This window comes from Ambystoma mexicanum, chromosome 3q, assembly GCF_040938575.1.
Source record: "Ambystoma mexicanum isolate Mex_15411 chromosome 3q, UKY_AmexF1_1, whole genome shotgun sequence".
In the NCBI taxonomy this organism is placed as follows: Eukaryota; Metazoa; Chordata; class Amphibia; order Caudata; family Ambystomatidae; genus Ambystoma; species Ambystoma mexicanum.
Window position 1 is genome coordinate 684,747,377 of NC_090926.1, and position 11,609 is coordinate 684,758,985.

Here is an 11,609-nt window from a genome sequence, read left to right on the forward strand (position 1 = left end):
CATTCACCTTCTACTCCCCCGCACATCTTACATACACTCATATAGATTAATACTCTTAGAAGCAGCAAATGCATACTCCATACAGGTGGCCATTGAGATAGTAGGGTGGTCAGACGACAGAATGTGCTTATTAGATCTGGAAGTTGGGCCTCCTCCACAGACCGATCGTAGGTAGATCTGTAATGACACATTATATAAAGACCCAATTTTTAGGGACACCCTGGTCAAGGTAATAAAAGGCTACTTCACAAGCAACTTCTCGTTTACGGAATCCAGAATCATAGTTATTCAAAAAGAAGGTAGTGACAGCAGCGACTGTGTATCATACCGCCCAATATCGCTTATTAACATACACGCCAAAATATATGCTAGCGTCCTGTTGGGTCATCACGCCCAATTTCTCCCCAACTAGTACACACAGACCAGGTGGGCTATGTGAGAGGCATACAGGGAGCAGACAACGTGCCGAAGACCCTTTTCCTGATCGCCTCAAGTGATGACCGAGACTACTGCCCCACCCTGCTGTCAACTGACGTGGAAAAGGCGTTTGATAGAGTGGAGTGGCCCTTTTTGCGAGTGGTGATGGTTTGGACCGGATTAGGGTGACAATGGATAAAAGGTGCACAAGCACTATTCCAAAAAGCAACAGCTAGTGTTGTAGTAAATGGTATAGCCTCAGAACCCTTCCACTTAACAAGGGGCACACGTCAAAGCTGTCCCCTTTCACCCCTCCTATTCGCTCTGGTCTTAGAACCACTCGCGCAATCCATCTGAGCAAATACCCAGATACACGAGCTGATCAGATCGGGGCACGAATATAAGCTAGAGTTATTTGCTGATGACATCTTAGCCTGCCTAACCCAACTGACAGAGTCCGTCCCGGCCCTCTTCACATCCTTGGCAAATTACCGGGTGCTATCTGGATTTTGCATGAATCTAAACAAGACTGTAGCCCTTCCCTTAAAGCAGCATTTCACTCTCCCCAACCACTCCATTACAGGTAAGTTTACAGCTGGGAACTGAAAACCTAAAATATTTAGGGATAGTGATCACTAAAGACCATGAAAATCTGTTCAGCGCAAATTATAATCCCCTATAGGACACAATCAAACCAGATATGCAGATGTGCTCCACAATTACGCTGTCCTGGACAGCGCACTTCACATCTATAAAAATGAACATTCTCCCAAGAATATTGTTCCTCTACCAATCACTTCCAGTAATAATCCCTGAATCATTCCATACAGTAGTCAAACGTTCCGTACTCAAGTTCCTGTGGGCAGACCAGAGACCCAGTGTCTCATACAAGACCCTAGTAACACCCAAAGGCAAAGGAGGCATGAACTTCCCATACCTCTTCGAATACTACAGGGCATCCCAACTATGAGTGCTAGTAAGCCACCTGAGGATGAACATAGAAAAGGAGTGGGTAGGCCTAAAAAATGAGTTGTTTGCCCCAGTAACCCTGAGCGAATGGCTCTGGGTTCCTATCAGTTGCATGCCGCGCAAATTCCGAGAGCACCTTGTGCTCGAGCTGCTGTGGTCCCTCTGGCATCCCTCACCAAATATGCGAGGGGTGACGACCTGGCTTTCACCACTTAGTTGTTTATGGGCAGCCCTATAAGAGACTTGATAACTGACCCGAGCAACTTTCAGCCACAGTGCGAGGGTGGGCTGTTAAGAGCAGGGCAAATGTGGAAGAAGGGCACTTTCATAACAAAACAGAACCTAGAAATGGCTCTACAGGGCATCATTATTTCACAACTGTGCTATCTGCGGCTTAGAAGTGTGCTGTCAGATCCACACTGGGCAGACACCCTTAGCAGCCCACTCACCGACTTTGAAATCATCCTAAATGAGAGTTAAACCACCAGACAGCTGAGAGCAATGCCTATATTCCTCACTAATCAACAGAGGTCATCTACCGAAATCAAACACGCAACGCAAATTGGAAACAGGGCTTGGCCTGCAAGATAGAGAGGAAGCCTGGGTGACGATTTACAGAGCAGTCTGGTCAACTTCCATCTCAATGCAGTACAAAATGCACAAGGGGAGATTACCATTGTGATGGCACCTAACCCCACAAAGACTAGCAAAAATGTAGCCAGGGACTATGCCACACTGTTGGAGTGATTGTCCTGAGGTTTGTGATTACTGGCACCATTGGTGGAGCTGCCAGAAAGTCCAAACTTATTGGAAGGAAGTCCTGGGATGGATATAGGCCATAGATGGGATACACAGAAACATATCTCCATTGTTGGGAGTGGAAACAGAGAAGGATGAGGTGTACACAGTACTGTCTCACATGCACAGAAACCTTCTCCTAGCTGTAGGAACATGCCTGACCATCCGATGGAAACACAACATACTTCCCACAAAAAAAATGGTTAATCAAAGCACATGACATCTACCAGATGGAAAGCATCACGGCTGCATTGCTAGAATCACCCCCCCCCCCCCCCACATAGATATGACCTGGCTCCTCTTCCTCGAATATTACACAGCACACAAAAACACATAATCACACAAAGCATTAAGGCTAAGAAAACGGACCGAACATCTAACAGAAAACGATCTAGCTCAACAAAAGCTTGAAACTATGACAGGATGAAAATTCCCGATAGCAAGAGGACCTCCCCTCCCCTGCACCGCGCAGCTAGTTCTGCAAAGGAGGAAAGAAAAGCTGAAAAAGAACCAAAACAGCGGAAAAAAGCCCATACTGAACCATAGCGAACACTGATGTGGGAAGTGGGTGGTGGGGAAGCGGGAGGGGAAAAAGGGGGGGGGAGAATTTGCGATTACAGCCTTAGCAGTAATAAGCAGTACAGCCATACAGATGTGGCACAACTAACAATTCTTTATTTATTCTGTTTTGGAAACTGCGTTCTTCCTCACAAAGCACTGAAGCATGAGGCAATATCCGCCATGGCTGCCCTGAAACATTTTCTTTTTGTAACTCATTTGTTTACTGTGCTCGCTTTTAAACCAGTGTTTGATGCAAAATACAATAAAATCTCATTTGGAAAAAAAAAATTCACAAAGCTCCTGTAGAAGGTGATGATTTCATTATTTATTTTAGCTCAGCATCTACCATTCAATTCACTCATTGCAAACTGTTTTTGCACATCTCCATCAAAATATATACAGATTTTATTTAAACATTTAAAAATGTTGATCAGCATCCCTCTATAAAAAACAAACCAACGGACAAAAATAGTGCCCTGCACTTTGGGAGGTTTCATCCAAAAGACATGAAAGAAAATGTGCTCTATGGGCTATTCTTAAGAATCAGGAGAAACTGCACAGATAAATTAGACTTCGAATCAGTAGCAGAAAAACTTGAGAAGAATCTTGTCTCAAGGGGATACCCCAGGAAAGTCATGAGGCAGTGTAGGAAACGTGCCTCTAATACCAACCGTGATGCGTGTCTCCAGCAACGGAGAAAACTAGAACAGGATAGGTTAGTCTGAGTAACCACCTACAGTCCACTAAGTGACTTAATTAGAAAGAAGATCAGGAAGAATTGGTATGTTCTTAAAACTCCTGAGTTTGAAATTCTTTTTGCTTTCAAAAAGAGCAAAACTATCAAACAAAGCATTGTTTAATGCTTTGTTTCCTATTAACAAAGAGAAACATAACACTGGGATTTACCTCCAGTGGTAGGGCACGTCAAATGCATATCACTTTCTGTGTCTACCATAACTAAAAACATCAAGGAGATTGACATCAATGGACAAGTGTGGAAGCTTAAACAGTTTACTAACTGTAGAAGCAAAGATGTAATCTATGGCATAAAATGCCCCTGCAATTTGGTGTACTTGGGTAAAACGAAACGAGACGTTCACCTAAGAATATACGAACATCGCTCATGTCTGAAAAATAAAGTAGCAGACAAGCCATTGGTGGAAATCTTTGTACTGAAACAATACAAACCGTAAGATATGTTCTGGTTTGAATTGTTGCAGATGAAGTTAATACCGGGTAGAGACAATGAGAGATCTCTCCAGAAGATTAAACAGAGACGGATTAGGAATTTCGACACTGTTAACAAAGGACTAAATGTGACCATTGAATGGGGCCCCCTTTTAGTGTAAGAGGATTGCACTCATATTATATTAACTGGGTAACAATAGAGTAGCGTCTCGATGTTTGACACTCGAGCGAGTGGTTCTGCATTTTTCTAAATAAAAAAAAGGAGTTATACACTTCAGGACAAACTAAATGTGACCATTGAATGAATGGGTCACGATGAAGGATTTCAGCTATATCACATCAATTGGGGAGCACTGAAATAGTGCTATGTTGTTTTTAAACTTGCTGGTTCCATTACAATATGGCGGCCTCCTTTCTCTCATCAGGTCAATGAAGACCTGGTGCTAACATGTGGCGAGGATGGGTCACATGACAGACCCCTGTCATGGAGTGCAGCCATAGAAAATAGTGTTTTCCCTCGCTGCATCCCTAAGAGTGACAGCGAGCGTTTCGGCATTGGGCAAGGACACTACTAGAATTTGAAGGTAAGAAGAGTCTTTCACCTTGCGGTTTCATAAACACAAAGGCTTTATGTTGCCAACACAGACTGGCAGCATAAGTAAAATGAGCCAGAGCTGACCGCACAGCGTTATGAGCACTACAAGTCACTGCAGAGCTCTTCATACTTGTGAGGATGGGAAGTGATCTGTCGTTTCATTGTTTGCAGCAAAACCTTTGAGGGAAGCAATAAGTCGAACTGTTGTACAGAGATGAGATTCGGGCACAATTCAGTGACAGTGTGCATAAGATATAAGCTGACATAAGAGTTTTGCCGGTAACTAACTGAAGTAAGTCCAGTTGTAGATTCAGTCATGTAATAAAAAGCTTAATTTAGATACAGGTTACAAACCAGCCTTGTATTTTTTTTCCGGGTCTCCTGATGAGAGAAACATGATACATTTAATATCTCTGTGAGCAAAATTTACTTAATCACAATAACATTGGTTTGTTCACAGTGCGTGTGTCTGTCAGCTTTTTAATGCTTTTTAATGTTTAGATGTTTAAGAAGAAATGGGAAATGTAAGAGTCTATAGTAAGGATACAGATTCGTTTTGTAGGTGCAGTTCCAAACGAAGAGAAAATAAAATGGGGGAACAACTTTTTTTGTTCTGATGAAGGCCGGAATTTTGCATGAGGGAGTCTATTCTGTATGTGTAAGACCCGAGAGATAAGGCCGAAACACACCAGTGTCGACGTGTTGTTGTTCATATTGTACACTAAATGATATGAGGTCTAAGAGGTGGGGCCACACACAGAGGAGGACATGATGTGTGGTCCTATTCAGAGAGGAGGATATGATGTGTGGTCCTATTCAGAGAGGAGGATATGATGTGTGGTCCTATTCAGAGAGCAGGATATGATGTGTGGTCCTGTTGAGCTGGAAAACGGCTGTATACAATATATGAGAAAATGCCATTGATTTGGGGAGGCACCGTTCGGAAGTAAATCTCTCTAAAACGCTAGACCTGTACAATGTTTAAATTAAAGATTGATTGTGAGCCAGGGAGTCAGAGCACATAGGCATTCACTCACTAACCCCAGCACGTATTTTTCATTTCGATTGCTTGGTTTAGGGGAACTGTTCAAACAATGTATTGAAGTTGCTCATATACTGTGCTTTTATTCATGCAAAATGATTATTTGAAAATAGTCAAGGGCAATACATAATGGTCACTATAATGAACCAGTCCCCTAATATATGATAACCACTGAAAAGCCGATAGCATAGATTTTCAACCTAATTTCTATATTAAATGATTGGAGACGATCCACTCATGCCCTTAAGTGGTTAATTGTGATTACACAATTATTGCCATAAGCATCACAACATTGTATTCATGAGTCAGATTATTTCAATGTACCTGCCCTGTGTGGCATTATGTGTATTTGTATGTGCATGTATATTTTTATGTGTATTTTTGTTTGACTCTAAAAGAACCACAGCTTTCATGAAATGCATCAAGAATGAATTATGCTTTCTGTGAACAAACACTATAGTTATTACCTAAACAGGCCTGAGGGAAGCGAGAACTCAGGGCTGTTACCGGCCCCATACACCCCACCTCACCCCGCCCCCCCACGACAAAGGGGAGATTGCTATCCGCACCTGGAAGCTCCCTCTGGAGTGCGAACAGTGCTAAAGCCTTTTTTATGTTGAGAGAGTGGCTCTGAGAATATTGCATGAGCCTGATCTCCCGCCAAACAAAAGAAAAACAAAGATGGCTGCCACCATAGTAAATAGAAAAGGGACATTGCAGACAGGGGAAGAATAGTGACAGCCGGAGATCGAAGTCCCATGGCAGCATGTAAATCAAGGGGGCGGGAGGGAGAGTGGCAGGTGTTAGGGTCGGGTCATGGTGAAATGTGGCAGGTCAAGGCACCGCAGAAGAAAATGCTGGCACTGGGGGAAAGGGCATGGTGGCTGCTGCAAATAGGTTATATACCTGTCTTTCAATTGTGTTACTCATTTCTGGTTTAAAAAAAAATGGATTGACATGTTTCTCACCAGGCAGTAGAGGGAGCCCTCTGCCATGTTTTCAATAGGGGGTGCAGAATCACGCCCCCGATCTATGGACATGCCAGTGATCCCGCGACTGCCACTCACTGCTGGGGATTTCACGTCCTTCCCTAATGGATCCCTGCTTCTGTTTGTCCTGTCACAGAGAGAAAAGAGAGGAAGATGACTTCCAGAGCACAGCAAACCTCCACACCTTATGCTGCGAAAACGGGTCTCACGCTGCTGAAAGAATGCTGCGGGTTCAGCTGTTCCATCATGTAAAGCACGCCCGCCATCTTCCCTCACTGAATGTGCCAAAGGTAATGTGCGCGGCTGCAATTGTATGTATCGTGAATACGCACGTGTCTATGACGGTGAGAAACATGAGGCGTTAAATGTACAGTCAATGTGTAGCTACGGAAAGCGTGAGGGTCGCTTCCTTTCAGAGGCACGGGCCAGCTGGTGTGATCTATGGCTGTCTCAGAGCAGGGTGAGGTTAGAGGCAGCATTGTGTATGCATTGGTGTCAGTAGGCATGCACTGGTCCCAGCCGAGTGGTAACATTAGGGCAGGACACAGAGCGGGGTAGAAGGCATGGCTTTAGGCAGTGATGTCTATAGGGCATGGCGAGATTTTCCATAGGAGGGTGTTAGGGAGGAGACATACAGTGAGAGCTTTGGAGACTGAAGCTAAAGTTTGCAAACATGCAGGTACATTTCCATGGATCATCCAGCTATTGATACGATTGTCGAACACTTCCAAATGACATCTGCTGAAACCTTTAACAGTTGCAATAATTCCCATAGAAATGCATTCTGTGTTTAAAAATTGTAGAGGTTTCCCCACGATCCCAAAAAGGTATTGGTGTATAATAATGGACTTTTAGAGTTGTCAACTTTACTTGTCTTGGTACAAGTGGCAACTCTTAATTTCCTCTCTACAGAGAAGCATCCTGATACAAGTGGATATCCATTAATTGTATTCTGATATTTATGTTATTTATTAGAGATTTGTAAAAAGTTAAAAAAGCACATGTCAGCAGCCTCAGAACGCTTAGGGAGTGTGTTCTTCACATCATACCTGGACAATGAATTTGATAATTGCTGAAATCAAGTCTTGGTTGCAAAGTGGCGCTAAAGGCCGGCCTTTAAGAATGTGTACCAAATATGATAATGCTTTTATGGGCCGGGAGATGATGGACTAAGCCTTGGGACCAGCACAGGGAAGAGATGAGCATAGGGGAAGAAGGACAAGCAGGCAGTTAGATGATTGGGAGAGCAAGACTGGTGGAATCACAACCAAAACACAAGCGCAAGAGAGGAGTCTCCAAACCTCACCTCAATTTCATGAAGTCCACTGAAGGTAGTGTGGGTGGGGCTCCAAAGTGTGGAGCAGTGGACATGAAGAGTGCACCCACCAAATGTCTTGCATTGGTACACGAGTTCTAGCTGGCTGAGAAGCACCCTTTGCCATGGTAGGTTATGTTAAGTTGTTCTATTGTGTGATGAAAGTTGTATTAGAGCACTTTCACAATACAACATTTTTGGGGAGATATTTAGGAGAAATACATGGTTTGCCACAGTATTAATCACACTCCTGCTCTCTATGGTGAAAATGTCTTGGCAGCATGGACATTCTTTGCATGTATTTGTTTATTTAAGGGGACCTCAGTTTCAATGTCAGTGTTCCCCTCCTTCTATATCAGTAACCACCAAGAGGAGGCAGCTTTTCCATAGTCCAAATTACATGGTTTCATGTGCAAAGGTTGGACTCCTGTAATGAGATTGCTTAAAATGTGACTACAGGATGGTGACACCTCAAGTGTAGACCTTCTTTGCAATGACCTAGTGGTCGATCCCGGCAGCTCGACCACTTGAATGTCAGCATGATGCACTCTTGCTACAGACCTAGCAAAACGTATCTAATGGGTAGGGGTTGCACCTGATCTCAACCCAGCATGCCACCCTAATACCAAATTCAATCCTCCCAATTTAACTGACTAAAAACACTGATCATGGGTGAGGTAACGTCCTATAACCGGGATTCCCTCAATGTATCCATCTATTCGTGTTCAAAAGCCACCCACCCATTTGGCCTGCATACTGTATTTCATATCCCAATCTGTCCTCTATTACCCTAGTGCTGTACTTACCTTTTCCTTCTACTTTGCAGCCTCCGATTTCCTAGAACTTTTCACTGGCTGCAGAAAGTCCAGACTGCGGCTTTTATTTGGATCCAAATCCTGCCCAATTCCTGATGATAGCCCTGGTGAAAAATAACTTTTGAAATTAGAAACATCTAGGAACATCAATCATTGAATTGGGGATTCTTTATCAGTCTCATGGTCAACAGTCTTGTTTTCGAAGGTCAACATTTGGACATTATGCCATTCAGCAGATCAGCTCTTCACATGCCTAGTCAGAACAGGAAGGACCAGGGCCAAATCAGATGACCGAAGTAATTGATAGTATTATTTAGCCATGGCACAGTGTCAGGTCACATGTCGGTGGTGTGAGCCCTGGCCTGGCTCGTGTGAGGTCACTCTGTCATGGGTTGAGTGTGGTCTACTATGATTGGGGACAAGTCATGTTTGCTTTGGCACAGACCAGGTAAATCAGTGTTGCCAAGTGTTAGAAAATGTTTGTCTTGCTGTGGGTGAAATGCTTGACAAGGGTCAAGTGATATATGCCCTGACGATTGTTGATTGAGATCAGCTCTGACATAGGTCAACCCTACTACAAGTCAAGGGGTGGCAGTCTTACTGTGGTTTAGTAAGATCAGTTGTGACATAGGACAAGCCAAGTCAGTACATCCACGGATAAAGCCAAGTCTTCTGTACAATGCATTAAGTGTCCTCCTTTACTTATCTCTCTCTCTCTCTCTCTCTCTCTCTCTCTCTCTCTCACTCTCGTTCTCTCTCTCTCTCTCTCTCTCCCTCCCTCTCTCTCTCTCTCTCTCTCTCTTTCTCTCTTTCTCCACAGGATCCCTTTTACAGGCAAGGTCTCAACCTATGAAACCCTCCATAATTCCAGTAATTTGCCGAGCACAAAATTAAGGAGACATCCATTTTGAGCCAGATTGTCAGAGCAGCGGTTGCTTGAGTTTCTGCTGGTGCCATTTCCCAGGGCCATCATCGGACCTCATTGGAGCCCGTTCACATACCACGTCTTTCCACTGAGACTGCACACCTACAGCAGAAATCTGGAGTGAGCTTCAAGGTGTGTGCATGTTGACATTGGCACACGTCACTATTTTGGAACTCAACATTGATAACATATCACTGACTTTGAAGGAAGCCTCTCATCTGACTTCAGTTGTGGTCCAATTTTCAGATTCGCTTGTGCCCTGAAATTAATCATGGAGTGAATATAATGGAGTGGATACCATGATTGGCAGGGGAGCCATTGTCAAACAGAGGGGACCACCCATCCCTAAAACAAGAAGACACGCATGCCCTGAGGTTCTCTGCAGGTTTATAATGTGCAGAATCCCTTTTTACATGGGACACGGAGCAGGTGCTTTTTTGACTGTGTCCTGGAGGTGAGAGATAGATTCTAGACACCATCTCAAAGTAGGATGTATTTCTGAGGAGCCACCTCAGTCCTGAGGAAGCACTGTTGTACCAGTAGTGTGTCGTGTTTTGCACAATTCTCTTCTTGCACACCCTTGTGTTTTCCCTCTTGCTGCGCTAATTGTTGTGGAAGTCTGAGGATGGCAATCATAGGACTAGAGAAATGGAAGATGTTAGATGGCAGCCTGGCATGCAACTGATTGGGCCTCAGACCTGCTGCAATTTCAGAGGCACTAGCGTATCAGAAAATACCCAGATCTTCCCATACTCTTTCACATTCCATCTTCTGAATATCCCACTTGATACTCATCACATGTCCTTTGTGCAAAGATTGCAAAACTCTAGTCTCGCCCCTTACGTGGGATAGCTATCGCTCGAGTCGTAGGTAGCTTAGAAGGTAGAACCATACCTCTTACAGGCTGAGCCATTAGACGGCAGATGTCACATGCTGACAGCAATGCTATCCCTTGCTTCACGATAGGGTCTCTGGTTCAGACATTTCATGACTGAGCCATCACGAGAGAGACCCTTTAATCGCACACGGGTTGTCTTGTCCTCTTAGTTGTCCCCTCGCTGCCCCATTGGCCTCACTCGACTGCCCCCTGATTAATTTACAACAGCAACGGAGTGGACACTCGCAAGTTGAGCTCATGCACATTTATCTAAGTAAATATAAGGATGGAAATTGTTTTGGAGTCTGCATCTTCGATTGACCCACCACATCCTCTATTAGGTGGGGAGTGGTGTACATTGCATTGCAGGAGGCGTTTGCCCTTTTGCACTATGATTTAATCTGTTTTCACCAAGTTTAACATTTTTTTTGTACCAAATGACAAAAATGGCAAATATGGGACTGCCTTGCATGGGCGTGAAAATGCAGGTGGACTGACCCTCTGTGCAATTTACTCTTGTTTGAAAGTGAAGACCAATGTCACATTTATTTTTAAACCTGACACGTAGTAAAACTCTAAAAGTTAAGGAAAATCGGCTGATTTCAGATTGTCCCAAATAGTGTTGCCTAAAACTAATGTATTACATCTTTAGTAAAAATAGTGCAAATTGCATTTGTTGTTGCCTGGAATACAAAACAGTTTAAGATTGGGGAAGCATCGATTTGCTCAACTCTTAAACAAGTAAACCAAAAAATGGTGCCGAATGTATTGGCTTCATGTTTGTATCAGTGCAAAACTTTGTGAAATGTGTGCCAAAGACTGTGGCTTCTTGAAAATGAACTGTGCGGTTATTCTGTGCCGAGAGAGTTACGATGGAGTTTAATGTTCATTTTCCTTCTGTGTGCTCTTGAAACTATGGATGATATTTATTGATATTTCTCATGTCCAGATCATGGGTGACAAGTTACTCCAGGCTTTCTCCATGTCATGTCAGGTGATTGCTCTCCTGCACATAGAGAAGGATCCTCGGAGTTGCTTGAGTGCAAATATAATTCTCAGAGCTGTGCACGCTGGGTTTGCTGTGGGGGAACATGTATCAAATGCTGCCTAGATTGGTC

General features: G+C 43.7%; 1 protein-coding gene across 1 annotated transcript in view; it reads left to right on the forward strand.

The window, feature by feature from the left end:
• Positions 1–11,249, forward strand: part of LOC138582885 (bMERB domain-containing protein 1-like) — a 544,844-nt gene extending 533,595 nt beyond the window's left edge. Inside the window, exons 6-7 of the mRNA XM_069654591.1 lie at positions 6,696–6,849; positions 9,510–11,249. Of these exons, the coding sequence (XP_069510692.1) occupies positions 6,696–6,811 (116 nt within the window). The 3' untranslated portion in view covers positions 6,812–6,849; positions 9,510–11,249. The remainder of the gene's footprint in view (positions 1–6,695; positions 6,850–9,509) is intronic.
• Positions 11,250–11,609: the final 360 nt, after the last annotated feature.